Source organism: Aquarana catesbeiana, linkage group LG02 (assembly GCF_042186555.1).
Source record: "Aquarana catesbeiana isolate 2022-GZ linkage group LG02, ASM4218655v1, whole genome shotgun sequence".
Taxonomy (NCBI): domain Eukaryota; kingdom Metazoa; phylum Chordata; class Amphibia; order Anura; family Ranidae; genus Aquarana; species Aquarana catesbeiana.
In genome coordinates, this window is record NC_133325.1 from 758,507,908 (window position 1) to 758,534,570 (window position 26,663).

At 41.8% G+C, this 26,663-nt stretch overlaps 1 protein-coding gene across 1 annotated transcript in view; it reads left to right on the plus strand.

Moving 5' to 3' along the window:
* Positions 1–26,663, plus strand: part of SIM2 (SIM bHLH transcription factor 2) — a 192,008-nt gene that overhangs the window by 153,554 nt on the left and 11,791 nt on the right. The window contains exons 5-9 of the mRNA XM_073618063.1: positions 7,172–7,257; positions 9,276–9,475; positions 13,269–13,375; positions 19,039–19,186; positions 24,027–24,195. Coding sequence (XP_073474164.1) covers positions 7,172–7,257; positions 9,276–9,475; positions 13,269–13,375; positions 19,039–19,186; positions 24,027–24,195 — 710 coding nt within the window. The remainder of the gene's footprint in view (positions 1–7,171; positions 7,258–9,275; positions 9,476–13,268; positions 13,376–19,038; positions 19,187–24,026; positions 24,196–26,663) is intronic.

Here is a 26,663-nt window from a genome sequence, read left to right on the forward strand (position 1 = left end):
TGCCAATAGCAGCGTTAGAAATCTATTTACCTAGAAAAATGGTGACGTGTTCAATACTTATTTTACCCGCTGTATGTCACACATGCCTTTTTGGGTAATTGCCCATGCAAAGAAGCATTGGTATTTACAAGAGTACGGTTGCTTGGAGTCATTCACTTCTATGATGGGCTGTACGCGGCATAGGTGGCTCCCCCGGGTGCGTTCGTTCCCGCATGGTCTAGAACTTCAGCACTGGTCGGCATGCTGTCTGTACCAATATATTTCAGTCGAAGTGACACAAGGGGCGTATTATAGACACATTTTAGGTGTCTCTGTGCCATGTACTGCCAGAATACAGAAGAAGGTTTTCATAGCCCGCGCTTGTCACGTACAGAGTGTTAATATACTGAAATTGCCCAGCTCCCACAGCAGTTGTTTGCTAATGAACCAGAGGCCTCCGCAACCTGCGGGAAATTACTTACAAAATTACTATTATTTCAACATTAACCCACTTTCAAAAAGAGCATTGGAAGTGACAAGGTAAATAGATACGCTATTATTTACTCAGAGACCTGCAATTACCTGGATTCTGCGGGCACAATTATTTCTAATCCCAACGTTTTCCAACACTGAGAACTCGCACCGCCGGTCGCTTCTGGTTCATGGTGAAAAGGCGGCTTGTCTGCATACACACGTGTAACAAAATACAGAAATAGCCTTACCCATATTCTGTTCCATATGAAACCATGATCCCCTCTATATTACATGTAATCCACAAAGCTTATTTAATAAGTCTTTCTAGATAAAACAAATAGCCGAAGATTTACATGACACTGGGCTGCTACTTATTACATTTAGTTGCAAATAGTTTTAACAGATTTGCACCGAACAGAAACTAAATATTTGCAAAAAACACTCAGCGTAGGGGCTCAAATGTCTTTTTAGTTATTTAAAGAATGTGAAGTCATTTTAAAATTTACAAAAAATTTACAATACTTTTTTTTTTTTAAAGATCCACTCAATGAATATTCTTATTGATATTTCTTTATTTTTATTAGTGTTTCTAATATATATATATATATATATATATATATATATATATATATATATATATATTTATCTATATGTGTGGTTGAACACCGTTTTTCATATTGTAATAGAAAAAAAGCATGACAGGACCTCTTAACCACTTGCTTAGCGCGCTGATGCATTTTGAATGACAATTGCGCGGTCATACAACACTGTACCCAAATGAGATTTTTATAATTTTTTTCCTAGAAATAGAGCTTTCTTTTGGTGGTATTCGATCACCTCTGCGTTTTTGTTTTTTTGTTAAAAAAATTTAAAAAGACTGAATTTTTTTTTTAATTTATATATTTTTATATTTTGTTATATCATTTTGTAAACAGGTAATTTTTCTCCTTCATTGATGTACGCTGAGGAGGCTGCACTGATAGGCACTGATAGGCTGCACTGATGGGCTGCACTGATGGGCACCATTGGGCTGCATTGATGGGCACCGATAAGGCGGCACTGGTGGGCACTGATAGGCGGCACTGGTGTGCACTGAGAGGTGACACTGAGAGGGTGGCACTGATGGCTGGCAGTGATGGGCACTGATAAGTGGCAGTGATGGGCACTGATGGGTGGCAATAATGGACACTGATCGGCACTGGTAGGTTACACTGATAGGCAGCACTGCTAGGTGGCACTGGTGGGCATTGATAGGTGGCACTTGTGGGCATTGATAGGTGGCACTCATGGGCATTGATAGGTGGCAATAATGGGCACTGTGGCCATTGGCAGGTGGCAATGGCAGGTGGCACTGGCAGGTGGCACTGGCAGGGGGTACTGATTGGCACAGATGAGGGAGAATTGCCTCTTCCTCTTCGGGACCTATGTCCCTTGCATATAAGCCGGTGATCGGCTTTTTTTTCTCTTCACGCTGTCAGCGTGAGGAGAAAGAAAAAACTATTACCGAGCTTTTGTTTACATCACGTGATCAGCTGTCATTGGCTGACAGCTGATCACGTGGTAAGGGGCCGGGATCGTCCCTTTGCTCGGATCTGTGATCACCCGAGTCTCAGTGATCACAGCGCGCACCGCGCACGCCCTGCAGGGGGCGCGCAGGGAGCGTGCAAAGGGGAGGAGGTCTATTGATGGCCTCCCAGAAATTCAGGTCCGCGCTGTGGCCGCCATTTGGCTATAGCGCGGACGCCAAGTGGTTAAATATGAGATCTGGGGTCAAAAAGACCTCAGATCTCATATTTATACTAAAATGCAATAAAAAAAAATAATAAAATAAAATAAAAAGTCGTTTGAAAGAAAAAAAAAATTCCCTTTAAGCGATATGGGCGGAAGTGACATTTTGACGTCGCTTCCGCCCTGAAGTGGTATGGAGCCAGCTGGGGGCCATCTTCCCCTCACTCAGCTCCATACCACAGAGGGGACAGAATCCAATCACGTCAGCTGCTGCGGAGGGCACCGGAGCGTGGCGGGAGGGGGGCCCTCTCCCGCCACTGTTAAAACTGATCTTGCAGCGAATCTGCCGCTGAGACCACTTTTATCTGAAAGCCGACCACCCGCTGAAGAGGTGAATACTGGGGTTATGGCAGCTAACTGCTGCCATAACAACGATATTCCACTTCAAACAGCCGACATATAACGACAGCGGGCGGTTGACAAGAGGTTACACAGGCTGTTCATGCCGGGAAACCTTCCTATGTGGCTGAATTAAAACAATTCTGCAAAGAAGAGTGGGCTGAAATTCCTCCACAGCGATATGAAAGATTAATTGCCAGTTAACGAAAACACGTGATTGCAGTTGTTGCCACCAAGGGTGAAATAACCAGTTATTAGGTTTAGGGGGCAATTCGTTTTTCATATAGGGCCAGGCAGGTTTGCACAGCTTTTTTCCCTTAATTAATGAAATCATCATTAAAAAACTGCATTTTGTATTTACTTGGGTTATCTTTGTGTAATATTAAAATTTGTTTGATGATCTGAATTTTTTGACAAATCACAGTAGCTGGTTATATGATGTCTTCAGAATGGGAGTATTGGCCAGTCTGATCTTCTGATCTTCAGCAAAGATCTTCTGACAAAATGCAGTGGAGGGAGGCTAGGGCAGCATGAAGTATTTCAGCTCTTCTGCTGCTCTTTTTATAATCTACTTTAGTAAGAGTTTCAACTCGGGTTTATCGTAACATTTGGCTATAGGTCCAGTTAAAAAAAAAAGTTTGAGAAACTCGTTTAAAACCTCCATGTCAGCAAGTCCAGTGTTTACTTACCTCCTGTAAAAAAAAAAAAGGCTGTTCTTTTTACAAAGATCAACAGCTCAAGCTTAAAGTGGTTGTAATCTCTTCCCGACAACTTTGTCCCATGTAAATCAGCATAAAAAACCCTAATGAACACTGCTTGTAGATATCTCCTTACTTGCTTAGTATTGTTATAATCCTTTTTGTTCTTTAGAATGACTTCACTGAACATGCCCAGATCTCCCCTGATTTATGGCACACTCTGTGTGCTTGTCTGTCTATTATCAGATGTTCCTATAGCACAACACTGAAATCCCGCGAGACTGCATAATCACTCAGAGCTTCATACTACACCCCATGTGACCATGTGACATCACATGCAGTGTAAACTTGGGCATCGGACAGGATTACTGCAGCCTTATCAGCTGAAGACTGACACAGGCAAACACTAGATAATAGGCACAAGTAAATACTATGAAATAAAACAAGTCAGCTATGAGCAGTGAAACAGGGTTGCCATAGAAAGGTTGTATTGAGAAGGAGGCTTGGTTAACAGTACATGAAGTGCTCAATGTAAGGGCGGAAATACACTCTACTGTGGACTCAGAAACCAATACTTAAGATGGTGCTGCTTAACCCCTGGAAACAAGTTTTTTAAAGTTTCTTCAAACAGTAAGTAATATGTGATTTGGGCTGGATTACAGTGGCTATAGTTTGATAATTACTTATTAAAATGGACTAAATGAAAAGCAGCATCAGAGTGGGAGAGTTTACTTCCTCTTTAACCACTTGCCAACTGCCGCACGCCGATGTTCGTCCAAATTTTGTCTGCGGATATTGTTGTCATGGCAGAGCTAGCTGCCATAACCCCAGTATCCCCGTTTTTGTGCGGCGGTCAGCTTTCTAATAAAAGTGGTCCCTGCGGCGGATTTGCCGCAAGATCACTTCTATCGGTGGCGGGAGAGGGGCCCCCCCCTCCCGCCACGGTCCGGTGCCCTCCGGCGCTTACCGGAGCCGTCGGTAGCGGTGGAGGTGATCGCGTCCTGCTCTGTGCTGTGCCTGGAGATGAGTGAGGCTAAGATGGCGCCCACTCGTCTCCATGACACTGCTGGGCGGAAGCGACGTCAAAACGTCCCTTCCGCCCACACCTCTTAAAGGCATATTTTTTTCAATGTCATTTTTTTAAATGACTTTTTTTTTTTAATGCATTTTAGTGTAAATATGAGATCTGAGGTCTTTTTGACCCCAGATCTCATATTTAAGAGGTCCTGTCATGCTTTTTTTCTACTACAAGGGTTATTACATTTGTTGTAATAGGAATAAAAGTGACACATTTTTTTTAAAAAAAACTGTGTAAAAATAAATAAAATAATGTAAAATAAATAATAAAAAAAAATAAAAAAAATTTAAACCCCCCCCGTCCCAACAAGCTCGCGCGCAGAAGCGAACGCATACGCGAGTAGCACCCTCATATGAAAACGGTGGTCAAACCACACATGTGAGGTATCGCCAGGACCGGTAGAGGGAGAGCAATAATTCTAGCCCTAGACCCCCTCTGTAATGCAAAACCTGCAGAATTTTTTAAACGTCGCCTATTGAGATTTTTGAGGGTAAAAGTTTGACGCCATTCCACAAGCGGGCGCAATTTTGAAGCTTGATATGTTGGGTATCAATTTACTTGGCCTAACATTATCTTTCACAATATAAAAAACATTGGGTTGACTTTACTGTTGTCTTATTTTTTTATTCAACAAAGTGATTTTTTTCCAAAAAATGTGCGCTTTTAAGACCGCTGCACAAATACGGTGCAAAAAAAAGTATTGTAACGACCGCCATTTTATTCTCTAGGGTGTTCGGAAAAAAAACATATATAATGTTTGGGGGTTCTAAGTAATTTTCTAGCAACAAAAAAAAAAACTGTTTTAAACATGTAAAGACCTAAAATCCAAAATGAGGCTGGTCCTTATTAAAGCGGACCTTCAGTCATTTTTTCAACTTTCCTTGTTGTTTTTAACTTTGGATCGTAAAACATTTTTTTTCTGCCAGTAAATAATACCTTATACAGCCCACTTTCTTTTTTCTTGTCTGGTAAAATGCCTAGGCTTATGACAGGGCTGGAGGTGTGCCTCTGTCTGTGTAAATCCAGGAAGTGAACAGGCAACAGCTTCAGCTGCCCACAATTAAAATGGTTGCAGCCAGACTCAGTGGAGGGAGATTTCTGCAGCATATTTGTCAAGTACAGAATCACAGTATATATGAATTAATATGCAAAGTGGTTGGAGGGAAGCTTCAGATTGGCAAAGATGTTTTGATTACAAATTATGTGAGCAGACTGGAGTTCCTGTTTAAGGGGATAACTATTGTTCCAGTCTTCTTGTGTCTAGGTGCATAGGTGCAAACTCTCATTACATTTTCCTCAGAGTGAAGGGAACAAGTCATCATCACTAAGCATCCAGTATAATGTAACAGAGAACAGTCATTATCACAAAGAGTATCTGCAGCCATAGAAACAAGAAGAAAACTCATGCAGAGTGATCAGCGGAATTCAGAGTATCTAAAAATTTCAAGAGGACAGCAGGTAGCACACAAGTGACATAGCTCAGCGTGTTCTGAGGTACAAGTACAAATCACAATTTTGTATGAAGTCTGCTTGGATGGAGTGAGGACAGTATATTAATCCAAAATGCTTCCCTATTTATGATGGCAAATATTCTATGACCCTAACTCTTGTTTCTCTATACTTCCTTTAAAACCACAAATCTAACATCAAGATCAGTATCTTGAATTTCTGCAATATATATATATATATATATATATATATATATATATATATCTATTACATACAGAGAGAGAGAGCAGAGTAACAGAGAGATGAGCTCACCACTTTGCTGCTTCTCCTTTCACTGTCCAGTCACAGACCTGGGATCATAGAAATTAGGTCTTCTCCAAAGCCTCTCCCATCTTCTGGGACTCTCCACCTCTCTGACCGTTTTCTGCTCTGCCTGCCTTGAAAACATTTTTCTTCAGACTAGGTTCAAACCTGTGCAATTTGTAGCGTGTTTTTGAGACGCACAGGAACGCGCGACAAAAGATTTAACATGGCTTCCTATGGGTCCTTATCATATCTGTGCAGTTTCCTGCAATGTGTTTTTGGGAGAGGTGCAAGGACTTTTTTCAAGCTGGAAGATGCAATTTTGGGTCCATAAACTTCAGTGGAGCCACATAAAAAATGCATACATACTTTTTGGGTGCATTTTTCAGTGCCGTTTTTGTAGGGTTTTGTTTCAACAATTATTCTTCTACAAAAAAAGAAAAAAATAGCATGAAGCATGAAAATGCCTCTAAAACATCTAAAAAACAAGTGAAAAACCCATAAAACACATGAAAAGCATACTCACAGATGTGAACCTTCAGTAGTGTCAGGAAAGCCTATCCCTCTACCTAACAACTCAAATTTTACTTTCTCAATCACTCATCCCCACACAGTTATTATCTTTTGTATCGCTTGCTCTTACCTTTTAGAATGTAAGCTCTCAGGTCCCCCCTAACCCTCCTGAAAAAGAAAAAAGAAAAAGTACTGCAGGGAAATCTTTGGATCGAAGCCGAATATTGCAGCAAAATTTGGTTGTGTTTGTTTATCTTTCAATTGGCTATTTATTTTTTTATCTTGTTATTGTTGAATGGAGTTCTGCTTTAATAAATGTTACTGCTAAATATTGCAAGTGATGCCACCTCCTCTTGTATGAAACACTAATGGGCTGCACCTGTTGGTGTTTCTTATTGTGCAGTGCAGGTATTATTATATATATATAAATACAGTTAAAAAAATTTAATTACATTGATTTGAACCATTATATCCATCCTTTAAAATGCACAGTTATAGGTACTTGTTACAGCACAAAGTCTAATCTACCATCAAAATTCATATTTTTCAGAATGTGAAATTGAGAGGTCATTCTTTCTACGGATGAAATGTGTGTTGGCCAAACGGAACGCAGGTCTGACATGTAGTGGATACAAGGTAATATATTGATCATTGTGGAGACACTGTTGAGTTTTTTTTTCACTGGTTGTCAATGGCACTTTCTCTGTTGCCTCACATCAAGCAATCAAAACAATCCTGTTCTGGAAAATGACAACTGATGGAGATTAAAAACTCAGCCTGAATGGGTTCCTGTGAGGTAATGGAGAGTTTATTGCATTACAGCTAGCTTTATGTGTTAATTCTGACTGTACAATCCAATTTAGATTTACCAAGGTGGGCTATCTAAACAATTGGTTCAATTTCATATCCAATCGTGTAGGCTCTAATACTTCATAGCTGTTAATAAATTGAAAGTAGGTACATTGACAGGTGAATTTGACCTGCAGTTGGCCTCATTCTGACCAGAAGTTGCCCTTCTTCTGACCTGAAGTTGGCCTGTATCTGACTTGAAGTGGACCTCCTTTTCTCCAGCTGTTGGCCTCCTGCTCTGCAGCTAACCTCCTTCTGACCTGCAGTTCTTTTGACTTGAAGTTGACTTCTCTTTGGCAGTTGACCTCCTTCTTAGCTCAAGTTGACCTCCTTTTGACCTTCAGTTGCCCTTATTCTGACTTTCAATTGACCTCCTTTCCTGCAGTTGACCTCCTTCTCTCCTGAATTTGACTTCTTGCTTACCTGAAGTTGACCTCCTTTTGACCTTATGTTGCCTGTATTCTGTCCTGCAGTTGACCTCCTTCTGTCCTGCAGTTAACTAACTGCTCTTGTAGATGACCTCCTTCTGACCTGCACTTGACCTTCTTCTCACCTGTAACTGACCTCCTTCTGACTAGCAGTTGACTTCCTTTTGTCCTAAAGTTGCCCTTATTCTGACCTTCAATTGACCTCCTATGCTGCAGTTGACCTCCTTCCCTCCTGAAGTTGACCTCTTGCTTACCTGAGGTTGACCTCCTTCTGACCTTATGTTGCCTGTATTCTGACCTTCAGTTGCCCTCCTTCTGTACTGCAGTTGACCTCCTACTGTCCTGCAGTTGACTTCCTGATCTACAGATGACCTCCTTCTGACCTGCAGTTTTGATTTGAACAAAATTCTATGCTTGGTGTATGTTCACCCACAATTATGCAAAAATGTTCTCAAAAAGTTTAATGAATTTAAATAAATATAACTTACATATGCAATTAAGGCAAGCTTTTATTTCTCATGAATTGGTACTTTCATGAATTATTTTATCCTTGCCTCCATGTCTGTTCTGCTCAATACCCACCCCATTTATCCCCAGAACTATCGCCATTCAGAAGTCACATGTGTCTTAAAGTATATCTAAACCCAAGATCAAAAATGTAATTTATTGCAACTTACCAGTCCTTCTATATGATAGCTACATTGCTTTTCATTTATCAGGCCAAATCCCTTTTCTGCAAGTACAGAAAAATACCCTTTGATCCTGATATAATTACAGTGTTCTCATAACTTTCTTTGCACTGAAATGAATTTAAATATCAACAAATCTTATCAGCTTTTCCAGTTATCTATAAGCAGCCTAGATTGACCATGCCACTTCCCAAATAGATGCAATACCGTGATTGAGAGTTGTTACTTGGTGTGTGACTGTCAGGATGACCAGGTGAAAATAAAAGGGGGGGGGGGGGGACAAAAAGAAAGAAAACGAATGCAACCATCACATCAGAAGAACGATGAGCTGTAACATATACAGTTTTTGTTTTTTAGTTTAGATATGCTTCAAGGATCAAATATTCATGTGATCATTTTTGTGGTTTGAGATTCATGTTTTTTTACCAAAAAATGAACAAGTGATGATGATGCAGTATGCTTTAGCTAATTAACAAATTAATCTTCCCGGTATGATAGCTGAATAGTAACAGATGGTCAACAGCTCAAATCTTTAGAATTGGACTTGTTATAGGCAGCAGATACACTTATCCTTCATCCAGTACTTACACATTAGTCCCGGTATTGGGTCCAGACCCTGGTAATAAGTACCTGTGTCCTGTTTGGTTTGATTAGTGTATATGTGATGTGTTTTATCTTTATACGACAGGTCATTCACTGCAGTGGGTATCTGAAAATAAGGCAGTATATGCTGGACATATCTTTATATGACTCCTGCTATCAAATTGTAGGGCTAGTGGCCGTGGGTCAGTCTTTACCGCCGAGTGCCATCACAGAGATCAAACTCCACAGTAACATGTTTATGTTCAGAGCAAGTCTGGACCTCAAACTCATTTTCCTGGACTCCAGGTAAGCTGTTTGTTTACTAAGGCTGGAACAACTAGCAATCAATAGAATTTGAACATTTTAGGCTCGCTTTTTACTTCTTTGTGTTAAAGGATTTTGAATTTTTGCATTTGATCTGTTTTGCACCAGGGTGCGCACTTTACATACCTAAAAAAAAGGGGGGTAACTAATGCGCAAATCCTCACTACACCAGGAAGTATAAAAGAGTAGCTGCCAACATGGAAGGTGTTCTCACACAGAATGACTCAACTCAACTCAACAGAAATAAATAATTGCAATGTTCAAATATAAATAATAAATCCATCCAATGCAGTTTAACATGCAATAAAGAAGGGGGGCTCCATAGTGCAGTCATTTAATACACTTTATTTAAAAAACAAGTGGTGACTTACAGTTAAAAACACTCGGTACAGCTTAACAGAGGAACTTCTGGTCTTGGCTGAGACCGGAAGTGACAACATCCGTCTCCTCACTGACGCGTTGCGTCACTGAACATGTGACTTCATCAAAGGGTATTGAAGATTACTGCACTTTATTATTCACTATTTAGTTTAGCACGGTCTTTGAAAGGCTATCTTGTAGCTTGTGTATTGCATGCATAGATTTATTGATTATAATTGAACATTGCAATTATTTATATCTGTTGAGTTAGCGCCACATACCTCTTTTTTCATTTGTCACTTTACATACCTGATAACATTAGGATAGTGAGTGCAATTTGTTCACGGATATTTAATATATCGTTACATTGGTCCAGCTTGGACCAATGTAACCATATACAGTATATACCATACTGAGCAAATGCCCCCAGAAGCTGGAAATCACTGAAGTAGACACAGCTACACCAGTGACCTCCACTTGCTTCTGGGTGTAGTGGCTGGCCTGATACATTCTGAGCAAGGGCATGAGCGCCATTCAGAGAATGCTTTGCATTCACTGAATGAATATAAAGTGTTCTCTGATTGGACAAATTGGAGAAGGGGGGGGGGTCTACTTCAGTGATTTACAGCTTCCAAGGGCATCAGTATGGTATGGACCAGTGTAACTATGTATAAATTATTCATACCTGGAATCCACCTTTAAGATTTGAACAAATGTCAAATAATACATGACTGTGAAAGTTACATTTGTGTAATACTTATTTCACTCATTAAAATGAAAATCAGTTTATAACTTTTTTGAAAGGCATTTTTCAGGATATTTTTGTTGTTGTTCTGTCTCTGTTAAAGTAAACCAATCATTAAAATTATAGACTGATCATTTCTTTGTCAGTGGGCAAACCTACACAATCAGCAGGTGGCCAAATGTATGCGTATGTATGTATCACTGTATGCGAATTGGATGCATTTTCAACCGCATCCAATTTGCGTAACATGTGAATGTTACCGTCTTTCAATGGAGCTGGTTCACACATGTGCGGGGTGGCCACAGTGCAGTTTTGAAAAGGGTCCTGTGCGTCTTTGGGTCCGGTTCAGGTGCGGTTCCAGGTAAAAATGTGCACCTGAACCGGTGAAAAGATTTGCACTGAAACCGTGGCGGCATATTTTACTTCCTCCATCAGCTCATCCCCCCACAGCTATTACCTTTTGTATCAATTGACCCTTCCTTTTTAGATTGTAAGCTCTATTGAGCAGGGCCCTCTGATTCCTCTTGTACCAAATTGTAATGTAATCGTAATGGCTAGATATATGTAGCGATATCCTTCGCGCTGTTGTGAGTATAAGGAGTGTGATGACAACAAAACAACAGTTAAATAATATAAATAGTGCCAACGTGAGTAAATAGTGATGATGTCTAAATAGACTGCAGCAAAATCAAAAAAGTGTTCACATTACACTCTGCAAAACTATGACAATAAGAGGATTTTGCGCTTCAAATCTATCACCTAATCAATAAAAATCAAAATGACATATATGGAAAGCTATAACTTAGCTGTGCAAGAAAAATCTGTGAATAAATGAAAACAATCTACACAAAATAGTCCAAGTGAACTAATTATTGAATTCCCATCGTGTAGTGATATAGTTCATAATAGATGTGTCACATCAACTGGGATCAAATGTGGGGGGAGATAATGATGATAATCTTCCTGTGGGGAGTGCCGATCTAACCAGGCTCTCAGAACTCTCTTTCCCCAGAAAAAGTCACGAGCGGTGACGTAACGCGTAGGGCGTGGCAAGAGAGCAGACGTAACCGGAAGTCAAGTAAGGAGGCGCCTCAGACGCTGCTCCTTCAGTTTCATGCTGTTTATGCTGTTTTAAATGATTTTAAATGTAAGAGACCACTCATAGCACCTAATAAATTACTTTTATTTTAAATACTACACTATTGGAGGCTTCTCTCTCCCCCCCCCCCCTTTCATCCCACCGGGCTGGGGAAGCCTAGGAGGGCAATCCCCTCCCTCCCCCCTTTTTCTTTGATAGGTATCCATTATTGAGAAGAAAATTCAGCCATCACAGATGCTAAACCTGGACAACTAATACGCTACCACATACAGCAATCATTAAAGAAACCTTTTGATGCCTGAATTTGCTTCCCTTAAGGTGAGAGTTCTGAGAGCCTGGTTAGATCGGCACTCCCCACAGGAAGACTATCATCATTATCTCCCCCCACATTTGATCCCAGTTGATGTGACACATCTATTATGAACTATATCACTACACGATGGGAATTCAATAATTAGTTCACTTGGACTATTTTGTGTAGATTGTTTTCATTTATTCACAGATTTTTCTTGCACAGCTAAGTTATAGCTTTCCATATATGTCATTTTGATTTTTATTGATTAGGTGATAGATTTGAAGCGCAAAATCCTCTTATTGTCATAGTAATTGTAATGGCTGCCTTTATTTTGTTAGGAGCTGCGCAAACTGTTGGTGCTATATAAAATCTGTATATTAGTAATAATAATAATAATAAATAATAATAATATGTGTGAACCCAGCCTTAAGACTTCTTAGAATGGAAGGTATTCACATGTCTCTTTCACATCTCCCAATAATAAAAGTATTATTCATCATTCAAGGACAGTAGGCAGTGCATGCAAATTATTGTTGTATGCTCCATCAGCATGTCCAGGCTTCAAAAAGCTATAAGCAGTTTGGAATAAATGGTTCTAGAGTATTTGGCTGGAGTTCCACTTTACACCAGTGGTTCTGGATGTGCATATTACTGATAGGGCATAAATCAATGATTTGTATGGCTCCGCCCACTGTCCTGAAACGGGGAACAACCCTCTTATTTTTGGGATATGTGGTGGACTGAGACATGTGAATATCTATTCTTAGAAGGTATTACTGTGCTATTTAAAGCTACATTAGCTTCACTTTCCATTTAAACAAGAATCCTTATTTTAAAAAAATGAATGCAATTCGGATGTTGATTTTTTTTTCCCTTCAAAGTGGTTCTGGTTTGGATTTTTACAATACTGTTTTCATTCTTTTATTTTTAATATCATCTGTGTCCATGAGGCCAAAATACTCTACATTCTGGTGTTTCCTGTGCTTAGGAATTGATGATTCCTGCATAGTTCCAGCTGGCAGAGTTGTCCTTATTTATTTTACTATTAGTAATAATTGCCTGAATTTACCACATCCAATAGATGCAATCAGTGCTTGGCTTTCATACCCGAATATCAAAAGTTTATACTAAATGAAAGTTATGTTTATTGTACAAGTGCATTCCAGGATGTGTGCTTTGCATCCAGAAAGTCCAGATGTGGCTGGATCAATAAAAGTTATATTGGTAGGACATCTAAAATAATATTAGTCATTTGTCTTTTTTTCTTTCTTTGCAGAGTAGCTGATTTAACTGGTTATGAGCCTCAAGATCTCATAGAGAAAACGCTATACCACCATGTACACGGGTGTGATGTGTTCCATCTACGCTATGCCCACCACCTTTGTTAGTATCAATTTACATTATATTGTTTTTTATTGGTGTGCCATTTTATTTTGTTTTGAATAGTGGGGAAGTGTTAAAGTGATTATAAAGGCTCGCTTTTTTTAACCACTTCCCGCCCGGCCTATAGCAGAATGATGGCCGGGCGGTGGTTCAGTCATATGACGTCCTTCAGGATAACAGCTGCCGCGCGCCCGTGGGGGTGCACAGTCTGACACACCGCCACACCAATCACGGCTGATCACCATGTAAACAGGAAGAGCCGTTGATCGGCTTTTCCTCATTCGCGTCTGATAGACGCAAGTAGAGGAGAGCCGATCAGTGGCTCTCCTGAGAGGGGGGGGTCTGTGCTGATTGTTTATCAGCGCAGCCCCCCACGGATGCCCACACTAGACCACCAGGGAAGCCGCCAGGACCACCAGGGAAGGGGGCAACATGTCCACATGTGCAAATGAATGCCCAATCTGTGCCAATCAGTGCCCACAAATGGGCACTGACTGGCACCATTATGTAACATGACATCAGTAATGCCCAGCAATACCACCCATCAGTGCCACCTATCAGTGCCCATCTGTGCCACCTATCAGTGCCACCCATAAGTACCTATCAGTGCTGCCTATCAGTGCGCGTCAGTGCCACCTCATTGGTGTCACCTCATCGGTGCCCATCAGTGCCGCCTTATCAGTGCAGCCATATCAGTGCCCATTGTTGAAGGAGAAAACTTACTTATTTACAAAAAATTTTAACAGAAACAAAGAAATTCAAAATTTTCGGTATTTTTTTATTTAAATCGCACAGGTGATCAAATACCACCAAAAGAAAGCTCTATTTGTGGGAACAAAATGATAAAAAATTTGTTTGGGTACAGTGATGCATGACCGTGCAATTGTCATTCAAATTGCAACAGCGCTGAAAGCTGAAAACTGGCTTGGGCAGGAAGGTGTCTAAGTGCCTGGTATTGAAGTAGTTAAATAACAAACATGTTATACTTACCTCCTCTGTGCAGTTGGTTTTGCACAGAGCAGCCCCGATCCTCCTCTTCTCGGGTCCCTCTTTGCTGCTCCTGGCCCCTACCTCCTTTGAGTGCCCCTCAGCCAGAAGCTTGCTACAGGTTGTCACCCAAGCCAAGTCAGAGCTCCTTGTGTCCATTAAGACACAGAGCCCCGACTGGGCCCCCCCCCTCCCCTTATTGGCTGACTGACTTTGATTGACAGCCATGGGAGCCAATAGCACTGCTGCTCTGTCTAAGCCAATCAGAAGGAGTGTACTGGATGGCTTAGGGGATCGTGGACATTGCTGCAGAGAGAAGTAGCTCAGTTAGGTAGTTAGGTATTTGGGGGGGTGTCAGGGGGCTGCTACACACAGAAGGTTTTTTAACTTAATGCATAGGATTATATAAAAGATTAAGATAAAAAATCTTCTGCCTCTACAACTCCTTTAAGTTCCCTGTTTGATTTTTATTGCTAGTAGATTGTTAGGCGCAGGATTTCACATTACAGTGGATGTGCCGGGCAATTCTTGAGTAGCGTAGGTGGCTCTTGCATGAGTGTTGGCTCAAGGGTGGCTCCTAACTCAAGAAAAGACTAGCTGTGCAAAGAGAAAAGCCCCAGAATTAGAATATGTGAAGTCCAACACACTTCAGGTGTCCAATGACCCTTCATCAGGACATTTTTTTGTTTGCTTCATCACTGGTCCAAGGATAATGAGAGGGAGGGGTGCTGCTGTGTACCATACTATCCCAAACACATGGTCTCAGTTTCTCCCATGCCACAGGCCTCACCTCGTGAGCCCTTCCAAAGAGCTCCACCTACTGCCTTTGTATATAGTTAGTCTGGTTGAAAAAAGTCAACCAATAAAAGGGAAAAATACCCCCAGCAAAGCAAAAATCTATACCAGACCCTTATCGGAACATGCAGGTCAGGAAAGGGGGCGACGACAAGTGAGCGCCCCCCCCCTGAACTATACCAGGCCACAGGCCTTCAACATGGGGGGGGGGTCGGTGCTTTGGGGGGGGCTCTGGGGCCCTCTGGGAGCAAGGTCCTCTACCCGACAACCCTGGGCTGTGGTTGTTGGGGTCTGCGGGCCGGGGGCTTATCTCAATCTGGAAACCCCCAGATCCCGCCCCCCCTCTATGTGAATGGGTATTGGGTACATAGTACCCGTACCTATTCATCAAAAAAGTGTCAAAAAATAATAAAAGCACAGAGACAGTTTTTGACATCCTTTATTAAAAAAAGAAAAAACGGTGTCCCCCGATGTAAATCCGTCATCAAGCACGCCGCCTGCCGCACCCAAAAAAAATTGCGCTCGCCGACACAAAGGCTCCTCTGTTCTTTTATAGGTAAGAGGCGGGGTCACCTGTCTATGTCACCTGGTGGCACCGCCCTCTTCTGACACCACAGACCAATGCATGCTGGGTCCATGACGTCAGAAGGGGCAGTGCCACCAGGTGACGTAGACAGGTAGCCCCACCGTACCCTATAGAAGATGTCAAACGGAGGAGCCTGCAGTAGACATAGCGCATCTGTGTCGATGAAAGCGATTTTTTTTTTCGGGATGCGTCGGGCAGTGTGGTTGATGATGGATCTACATCGGGGGACACTTTTTTATATTAAACTTTTTGTCAAAAACTTGCAGGGGCTTCCAGATTCCGATAAGCCCCCCGCCCGCAGACCCCGACAACCTTCTATACACGACAACCTTCAACTTTCCAACAGCATTCTATACACGGTACAGAAGCGCCACTTTACCAGGCAGACTAAGGGGACCCCCAGGCACTATAGTAAAAGGAATTTTTCATTTTTATTGTTTCACGTAAAGTGGGAAATTCCTTTAACTATAGTGCCTGGGGGTCCCCTTAGTCTGTCTGCAAAGTGGCGCATCTGTAGCGTGTATAACACATGCTGCAGCAAAAATTACATTTCTAAAGAAAAAAAACGAGTCAAATCACATTTAAATTGATTAGCGGATACAATTGCCGGCACCTGGATATTTAAAAAAAAATAACATAAAGAAACAAATGACGTGAGGTTCCCCCCCCCCCAGTCCATACCAGGCCCTTTCTGGTTTGGTTTGGATTTTAAGGGGAACCCCATGCCAAAATTTAACAAAAAAACGGCGCGGAGTCCCCCCGAAATCTATACCAGACCCTTATCTGGGCATGCAGCCCGGCAGGTCAGAAAAGGGGGGGACGAGCGAGCGCCCCCCCCCCGAACCATACCAGGCCACATGCCTTCAACATGGGGGGGTGAATCAAAGCACCTTGTCCCTATGTTAATGGAGACAAGGGCCTCTTCCTGACAACCCTGGGCTGTGGTTTGCGGGGTCTGTGGGTGGAGGGCTTATTGGAATCCGGGAGCCCCCTTTAACAAGTGGGCATCCAGATCCCAGCCCCCCTATGTGAATGAGTATCGGGTACATACTACCCATACCCATTCACCAAAAAAGTATCAAAAAATAATAAAAACACAGAGACCGTTTTTAACAAATCCTTTATTAAAAAATAAAAAGCAGTGTCCCCTGATGTAGATCCGTCGCCAATCCCACCGCACCCATAAAAAAAAATTGCTCTCGTCGAAACTGAGGTGCTATGCCTACTGCAGGCTCTTCTGTTTGACAGTTCATTTATAGGGAAGGGGCAGGGCCACCTGTCTATGTAACCTGGTGGCACCGCCCCTTCTGACGCCACAGACCAGTGCATGCTGGGTCCATGACATCAGAAGGGACGGTTCCACCAGATGATGTAGACAGGTGCCCTACCCTATAAAAGAAATGTCAAACGGAAGAGCCTGCAGTAAGCATAGCCCCTCCGTGTCGGCAAGAGCATTTTTAAAAAAAAAATTTTTGGATCAACAGGCGGCGTGATGGATGACGGATCTACATCGGGGGGACACAACTTTTTTTTTTTTAATAAAGGATTTGTCAAAAACTGTGTTTTTATCATTATTTGACACTCTTTTGGTGAATGGGTATGGGTACTGGGGCCCTCTTGTTAAGGGTCTGGATAAGGGTCTGGTATGGATTTTGGGAGGGACCCACACCGTTTTTTTTGTTACATTTTGGCGTGGGGTTTCCCGTAAATTCCAAAGGACCTGGTATGGACTCGGGGGGGGGGCCCTATGCCGTTTTTTTTTTTTAAACATTTTTCTATTGCCAGCATTCTTTCCTTTACATTCATCTGTCAGTGGGGAAGCCCGCTGACAGATGATGACTCATGGCTGTTAAGGACGCAGGCGGCCAGCTTCCCGGCCCATTGCTGAACAGCCAGCTGTTTCTTCACACAGAATTAGAATCGGTCGATCATTTTTTGACCAATCCAAATTCTAATCTTTCTGAAAAGTTGGAATTCGTTAGAAAACAAATAAAATAAACAAATTTTAGCGGATTTCAACGAAATTCGTTACTATTTCATTCGGAGATTCGGATGTATAACCAAAAATTTGTCCAAATTTGTTTCTGGACTGAAACTAATTGCACATGTCTACCAATTAACCTACCAGCATGTCTTTGGAGTGTGGGAGGAAGCCAGAGTGCCTGGATGAAACACACGCAGGCACAGGGAGAACATGCAACCTCAGGCAGGTAGTGCTTTGGTTGGGATTCGAACAGACGACCCTAGTGCTGCTAGGAAGAAGTGCTAACCACTTAGCCACTGTGCTCTAAAAAATGTATTTACCTATAAGAAGTCTTTTACCACACTAAGCCTTTCACCTAAGCTCTAAACCAGGGGTCTCCAAACTGTGGCCCGGGGGGCTCTTTGCCTGCATTAACCGACCTTTTGGTCACTAATATGAGACACTATTATAGCCTCTGACACCAAAAATGGGGTGCCATTTCTATCACTAACACCAACAATTAGGCACTTTTCCTCTCCCTAATACCAAAGATGGGGCACTGTTTATTCTCACTGATGGCAGCAAAATTTTCTATTCCCGCTGGCCACAGCGTGGCCCCACCCTAAAGTCCCAAGGACAGCAAACTGGTCCTTTGTTTAGAAAGTTTGGAGACCCCTGCTCTAAACGATTGCATTTGTTGTTTTGGAGAGCAGGTATAAAGGAGAAATAGTGGTGGAAAAATCACTTGTGGGTTTAAAACTAAACTCTGGGAGCTCCGCACCACAGGCTTCCCCCCAGCTATTTTGCTGGTTACCAGACTCAACTGCTCCTCCAAAGTTTCTTTTCTTTGCTACTCTGCCCATTGCAGGCACTGTGGTGTCAGCACAGACTGGAAGTCCTGCATTATAGATGAGTTTGACCACATCTAGGAGCATCAAAGAGAGGAGAAGAGTGTCAGCTGCCAGGGGTGCAATGTATACGATAAATATAGTTGCTTTTTCCATTTTCATAGACAGACGGAGCATTTGATCTTTGCAATGCTGGGGGTACCTTGTTGTAAGGGTTTTTTCTTCCCCCAGAGTGAAGTGTATGGATTTCTCATTATATTTATAAAAGGTGGCATGTCATTTGCTTACGTACTTTGTGCTACAATGTGTCCCTCTTTCTCAAATCAAAAAGTTGGGAGGCATACTTCATGAAAAAATACAACTATTACATATTCCAGTCTTCCACTTAGCCTGGAAATTGTCTCTATTGACACATAGTGAAATAAATTGTTCCCTTGACTTGCTTTACTTTAGTGATGTTATTTTTTTTTTCTTCCATTTGCAGTACTAGTGAAAGGCCAGGTCACCACAAAGTACTACAGGCTGCTCTCCAAGCATGGAGGATGGGTGTGGGTGCAGAGCTATGCCACCATTGTCCACAACAGCCGGTCCTCAAGACCTCACTGCATTGTGAGCGTCAACTATGTCCTTACGTGAGTGCAACTATGTATGTCTTTATGAATGTACCTATACCAATGATTGTACCCCAATGACCCTTGTGGGACAGTGCAAATGGCAACAGGGATAAGGGGGTGGCACCACATCACCAAATTCAAAAACTATGGTCATTTATTTCTCCTGTTGTTTCCTACATCTGCCCACCACCAGACCTAGATCAGTAATGCCGCGTACACATGGCCGGACTTGCCAACGGGCTAAACTCCGTTGGCATTTCCGACGGAAAGATTTAGAACATGTTCTATATCTGAGTCCGTCGGAAATGCTGACAGAAAAAGTCCGATGGGGCATACACATGGTCGGAATGTCTGACCGAAAGCTCCCATCGGACTTTTTCTGTCAGGAAGTCTGGCCGTGTGTACGCGGCATAAGAGATCTGTGGAGTGAATGAGGTGCAAAGGATGTTGACTGTTGTCAGAAGGCTCTTTAAAGTTTAAGAAACATACAACCATCTCTCTTTTTCCCTTCTTTGGTGATCTGCATAAGTGAAAAGTAACTATTCATAGCTGTGTACCCTAGCATCAGTTTCTACGAATCATGTGACACGTTTTGCCCTTAACACAGATGAACCACCCATACCATACAGCCATAAGTAAAAGAAAATGTAGCCAAATTTTCCAAAATTCTAAACCTACCATTTTTCCCTGTTTTTCCAACTCATTAACTATTTATTTAACAAGGCATCCGTCTTTGGCATAGCACATCGAGTTGGTAATATGTTTTGAAGATTTATTTTAGACCCTAGATATAGGGCACAATCATTCTTAAAGCATATCTGAACCGTCCCCCTAAGACGACTGGTGTGCATGGGGAGACGGGGCCGGACATTTTTACCTGAAAAAAGTAAAAAAAAAACTTTAAAAAAATAGTCCGATACCTAAAGATGATGGAAGGAGGGGTGGAGTGGAAGGAAGTAGCAGAAGAGGGTGAAGGTCTACTTTAAGTGAGCACTAACGCACAAGTAATACCATGTGTTATGGCATGCATTAACATGTGTTGTGTTAAGGCAGGAGATGCATTATGAATGGGCTGTCATCGCACCACAATCGATGACAACCTTTTTTTGGAAACGCAGCACATTACAATGCACAGTATACGCTTTGTGGCACGTTGTACAAGCCGCTATACTGACGATCCTGCTGTACTATTGTGTCCTGCCCACCCCCCCACGCCAGAACACTCTAGTCAGTGCTCTCAGCCATTGGCTGAGAGTGCAAATCAGGAGTCGGTTGACTGCTGGTTTTACCAGCATGCACGTCCGACAGAAGCCGGGCGAACAGTCGGCTTCTGTCAGACCAGCTGCCATACCCGAATGTCGGATGGTTTTTATTAAACCGGCCAATATTGCCCGACATTTGGCCTGTGTATACTAGGCTTAAGAGAGGATTTCATCACACTTTGAAAAAGTAACTCATCAGAATTAGCAATTGGTGCAATGGTCTGCTGTCCTTTTAAATACGGTGTCTTTAATAGAGTCCTTCTTTAACGTTCTAAAAGCAACCTAAAAAAGAAAAAAAAACTAAACACATACTCAAGAGCACTGTGGTGTATCAAATAAACAGTGCAATCAATCCATAATTATGAAATCAAAGACAATTACAATGTTATAGAAATAGAGTAATCAGATGACTCACCTGGAAATTACTACACTTACACTAGGGTCTAAGAGCTTAATTTAAAACATACTAACTTTCTGCAAACACTGAAGCTACCAAGATCTAGGCCAACCACACAAATACCAACAGGGAAATAAAGGTAATAAAAATCCACAGTTCAAAAGTTTGTCTTGTCTGTCTTTTAATTTAATATATTTTGCTGGTTACCAGACTTAAATGATCATTGCAAGATTTGCCCTGACTGCAATATAGGGGAAAAAGCAGTGCAATTTGACAATGATAAGTGCAAAACAGTGCCATTGTCGTAAGTATACGGTGGGTGAGAGGCACTGGATCCTGAATTTTGATTGGATAACCCATAATTGTTTGTAGGTGAGTGGAATGTCTTTGGCTAGGCAGCTTGTATGCAAGCATAGGAGAGCCTTGAGTGTAGACCATGGGATATTAGGAAGATGAAGAAAGACAGAAAATATTTTACGTTGACAGTAAAAGTCAACTGTGTCTTCCAGGACTCCTAAAAAGATCCCTGCTGCGTGATCCAGGATTCCTAGCAGGATCCCTGCTGGGTCTTCCAGAATGCCCTCCAGGATCCCTGCTTGGATTTCCAGGATTCCTAGGACATCCACTACCTCCAAGACTTCCAGAGTTCCCAGTAACGACATTGGGCATGTTCTCTGACCAGAAGAGTGTTTAAACACCAGCCTTTAAAGTGGCTGGTGCTGTGTCTTATCGCCTGCTACCTGAGAGCAAAAGCACTATTACTTACCTGCCAGTTGCTTGTTTGTTGCTGACCCAGACTGACTTGACTACTCCACCAAGATCCCCACCTGGACCTGACTACTCCCATGTCGGTTGCCTGCCACAACCTCCACCTGGACCTAACTACTTTATTGTCTACCACCTGAACAGTCTCCACATTGTAGCATATCCAGGGGGGGGGACATGACCTGGTGCCAGTTTGCTCAAAGAAAACCAAGAACCTTTAGTGTTTCCAGGCAATCTCCACCATAAGGAGCTCTGGTGAAGACTGACTGGTGCTTATACTCTGTACCTTGGGTGAGCCAATGTCACCTGCTAGGGGGTACCATAACACAAACACTTTTTAGGGCATCCATCAAATGGCCCCTCTTCATCAAGGATTCAGAAATTTGTTTAAATACAGTACTGGGTTGCTGAATTCAGTAAAAAAAAGATCCAATATTAGGATTAACCGATTTGCTTTGCTCAGTTCTTGCAGCTAGTTTGGACAAACCCCAGATGCCCTTTGGTGTCCCTGAACTGTGTTGGATTGTCCTTTTCAACCTACTTGAGGAAATCAAATATTTTCTGGTCTTTACTTTTAATATGGCTCTCCTTATCTTCTTAATATCCTATTTTTCCAGTCACATTGAGGTCATCATGTTTTCCGATTACATCATCAGATGCCTCTGCATAGGCCCTTTCTATGTAGGAATACTAATGATTCTTCAATGTATAGGTTTGTATGCTGTACAAAATGAGGCAAGGCTACTGCATTCAACTGACTTTGATCATTTAGAGCCAATCGGAGGTTCAGCATACAAGCCTATGGGAATGCAAAACCCATTTGGAGCAAATCAGGAGGTCAGCTGTACATCAAATGCACCTGTCAATGGATTCTAAATGATCTCAGAGATGTCTTAAATGAGGAGCCAATCAGGCGTAGAGTGCAAACCAATGTAATCAGCACAACCCCAAAGCCTGCTGACACAGGCCATTTGGTCGGCCATACACTATGCAAATGAACCAGGCAAAATTTGCTTAGCTGGTGACCCTGTCTGCCAACTCCTCCCGGACATCCGTTGATTAAAAATCAACAGAACCACATGTTGGCTGAAGAGCGCTGGCATACAGTCAAAAGTAGTCACTGTTCAGGTATTTTGGCAGCTGGTGGTGTTGGCTGTTAGATTACAATAGCTGCAGTGGGAGATTCCTCCATCCACTATATACAGCTGGATGGAAGAACTATTTTTTTTTCACCCTACAGGCTGCAGCTTTATATTCTCAGTTTCTCCTGGTGACCATTGTTATTGGGGCAAAAAGCAAAGGAATAGAGGAACAGAGGGGAAATCTTGTGCTGACAAGTAAGAGGGGCTCACTTTGAGGAGATTTCTACCCATTTTCTGTTTTGTCTCTAGGATAGGAAGTAAAAAAAAATCTACCTAAGGGGAAACAGTTTTTATACAATGTGCGCCACTGTGAAGAAATAAGGCCCCTTTCACATGGAAGTCCGTTCAGGTCTGCCTGTCAGTTTTACAGGCGGCCCTTATCAAACAGTCCATTCACCCCTATTGACCAGCAGGTCTAAACGGTTTTGGATCAGAGGACAGTTAGGTGTAAACAGAAAGTCCATTTACACTCAGCTTCCTATAGAGCGGAGCAGGCTTTGTCTGTGTCTGGTCTGCTCTGCATTAATTGGGATACGTACCTGTCATCTGCCCGCTCTGCACTGATCAGCAGGGGGATCAGCAGACAGCTCCTCTGCTGATCAAAACGGAGCTGCCCCGTGTTCAAGGAGCCTAAAAAAAGTCAAATTGACCCCTTTACTGTTGACTGGGGTAACAGGTAGCAACTTACTACCTTTTACTGGAAGTTCACATGACCTTCCACCCATTTCCGCACCACATCTGGCACTACACATTGGGGAACTTCCTGCACCAACACCAAGCTGATATTATAGAAGCATGGCCCATTTTTTGAACCCCCCCCCCCCCCCCCATCTTGGTAAATGAACCAAAATCGCACAGATTTGTATCAGTATAATAGGTTGTCTGGATGCTTTTGGCCCGCTTGATTTGAAAATAATATGGCTATTGTGCCTGTCGGGGGAGATGGAATGTGTTTGTAAAACAAAGAAAATGACTAAATCCAAACTGTGTTGCATAAGTGAATCAAGCAAACTGTTAGATTTGCTGTTATTTATTCTTTCAGAAAAGGGAAAAAACTTTGAATTAATTGAAAGGGCATTCTTGTGATAAAATATAAATTAACTATGATGCGGATGCTTATAATTTGGTAGTAATGGGTTATAATCAGCATCCTGCAGTTCCAAAATGATTATTTCCATACTTTCCTGGAACATCAGTGGCTGGCTGGTGGACTTCAGTTCCACCATTGTGTGAAAATGTTGAATTTTTTTGATGACACTTGGTAAACATTATTCATTTTTTCTCTAACACAGAGATATAGAGTACAAGGAACTGCAGCTCTCTCTGGAGCAAATGACTGTTGCCAAAGCTCCATTTCCATGCCGGAATTCAGTTGCTACCTCGCAGGAGGCAAGGAAACCAGCCAAGCTGAAAGCTGCAAAAGTCAAACCAAAACAGCCAAGATCAAACCCCTACCCACAGGTACGGTGGACTGTCAATAGACTTTCCTAAATCACTGGGGGTTTAGAAGCACAATTGGATGGTTCATTAGCTGTTGAAATGGTTCATTTGGCATGGATGATCAGCTACTGAACAACTTGTTGGTTTTTCTGGCAGGTTTGGTGCAAACAAAAGTTTTAAGGTTATTTATTCCCTCTGCAAAAAGGTTTTTCTTGCACAGAGTTTTTTTAGAAAGCAAAGCCATAAACCTTAAAAATCGAATTTAATAATCCATTAAAAAAAAATGAATCTAATTATGTATTTAGTCAAATGATCACATTGTAACATTGTAAATAAATAAAATAAAATGGTAAAAAATTTAAAAAATAAATCAACAAAGATAAAAAAAAAGTACTGGACACCAGTGGCAGAACTACCAGGGTCGCAAAAGTTGCATTTGCAACTGGGCCCTGGTGCTCCCTCACCATGGGGGGGGGGGGCTTTATGGTTTCTTGCAACGGAGCCCTGAAAGTTCTAGTCACAGCTCTGCCTGACCTCTTGTCATACTTTAAGTACCCCTCCCGAGGAGCAAGGATTATTGCTCCTCATACATGATGAGTTCAATATTATAACCACACAGCCAGACAACTTTCACAGATCTGCTGTCATCGTGGAGTAAATAGGGTGTCACCTAATTTCGGGAATCGGTAATCTACAAAAATAGTCAGAAGACTAGTTTTTGGCCTGCCTCTGGTATAAATTCCTTCTGTTTCACAGATATGAAAAAAAACTGCAACCAATGAAGGCAAGGCCAGAAATAAAGATCTAAATACTTGCGGCAGGATAGTCACTAAATATACTGAAACCAACGAGCTAGCAATTTTTTTTTCTATTGCCTAAGAGCTTCATGTCATAGCATAGCCCAAAAAACAACAATGCCAGCCAATCAGGAAAGAAGGGACAATGTCATTGTATCCAGGCAAACTTACAGCACTGTGCGTGATCCTGATACTTGTCCTGATCTTGCTCTGTAGCCCTGTATAACTGACTTTTGTAAATACATTTGATTTGTACACAGAGTTTTTCAGCTGCTATCTAGGGATTTCTAGAAGGCTGTAATGAGGGATGGAGCCATAAAGCACTGGCAACAGCCTTTATGCACATGTGCTGCATGTTGAGATAGCTAGATGAATGGCATGGGTCACTTTAAGTTTCTGTACACAAAAGTATTTATTACTTGATTTTGTTCTTTGCTTGTAACTCTGTTTTACATTATACAGGCTCCCTCGATTTTCAGTTATAATATGGAATTTTTAAGATACTTTCGGGTTTCTTAGCTGTCAGACTATATTTAGAAACTACCTTGTATTTGCTGCGCTCAGAGACAGATTAAATTACAGGCCCAGTTAGTATGGGTTGCTCCGTGAGCTGAATTACAGGCAGCATTTCCTGGTCACTGGCTGCTAACCTTACAACCCACCATAAATTACCAATAGGGGAAAAGTCCCAGACATTCAATATGAGCAGTTTTATAGAGCAAAGAACATAACTTGCTTGTATTTAATGAGATATGAGGCATTTTATTGCTGTATTATTTACTTGTCACAATATACTAAAAGCTTAGAACTGTTTAGAGAACATTCTATGATTTGGTGACTTGGTTATGCATTTGGATTTTATCACTTTTTATCTATGTTCTTATAGCATTATGCTTGTTTTTACACTTTGCTTTTGAACCTTGGTTTTAGAGTGCATTCTTGTTGTATCCATTGCACTTAAAGTTCAAGTATAGACAAAGCGTTTTTTTTTTTTTTTCCATTTTGGAAAGAGTAAGCGAGGGTTTTAACCCCTATCAGATTTATTTTTTTTGGCATCTGTGTCCCATTGGTGAGATGTACCACTTCCTGTCCTATAGCCAAAACAGGCAGTGAGAAGAAATCCCCAGAAGTGAAGGGATTTCCTTGGGGCCCTTCAGGTCACCAGAACTAGTGTCCATCGGAAGATTTCGCCTCTATTACTTTTCTCAGGACAATCCAAAATATGAAATTTTCTTTTACTTTCACTTTCAATGAAAATGGTAAACAGGACAATTGGAGAGGGTGAATCTCCCTAGTGGGGACACAGACAGCAATACAAATCTAATAGGTATTCTAATCCATCTCCACTCTATCCAAAACTTTAAAAAAAGCCTTTAGTAATACTTTCTGTCTGCAAAGCCAAAATTTTCTCAGGTTTTTATTGCTGTGTCCTGCTGAGGAGATTTTTCTTCCTGTCTCAGAAACACAACAGGAAGTAATGGAAAGCCTCCCCAAAATTGTGTGGGTTTCCCATCATGCCTAAAATGGTTCTAAGGTTTTTCCAAAGTTTTTTACCTTTGTGCATTCTATGCATGAAGGTAAAAAACCTTCTCTGCGATGTGCACGAGTGCCTCGGCTCTCCGGTGACGCTGCCTCCTCATTGGCTGCTGTCAATCACAGCCACTGAAGAGAGAGAGGGAACAGGGCCAAGCC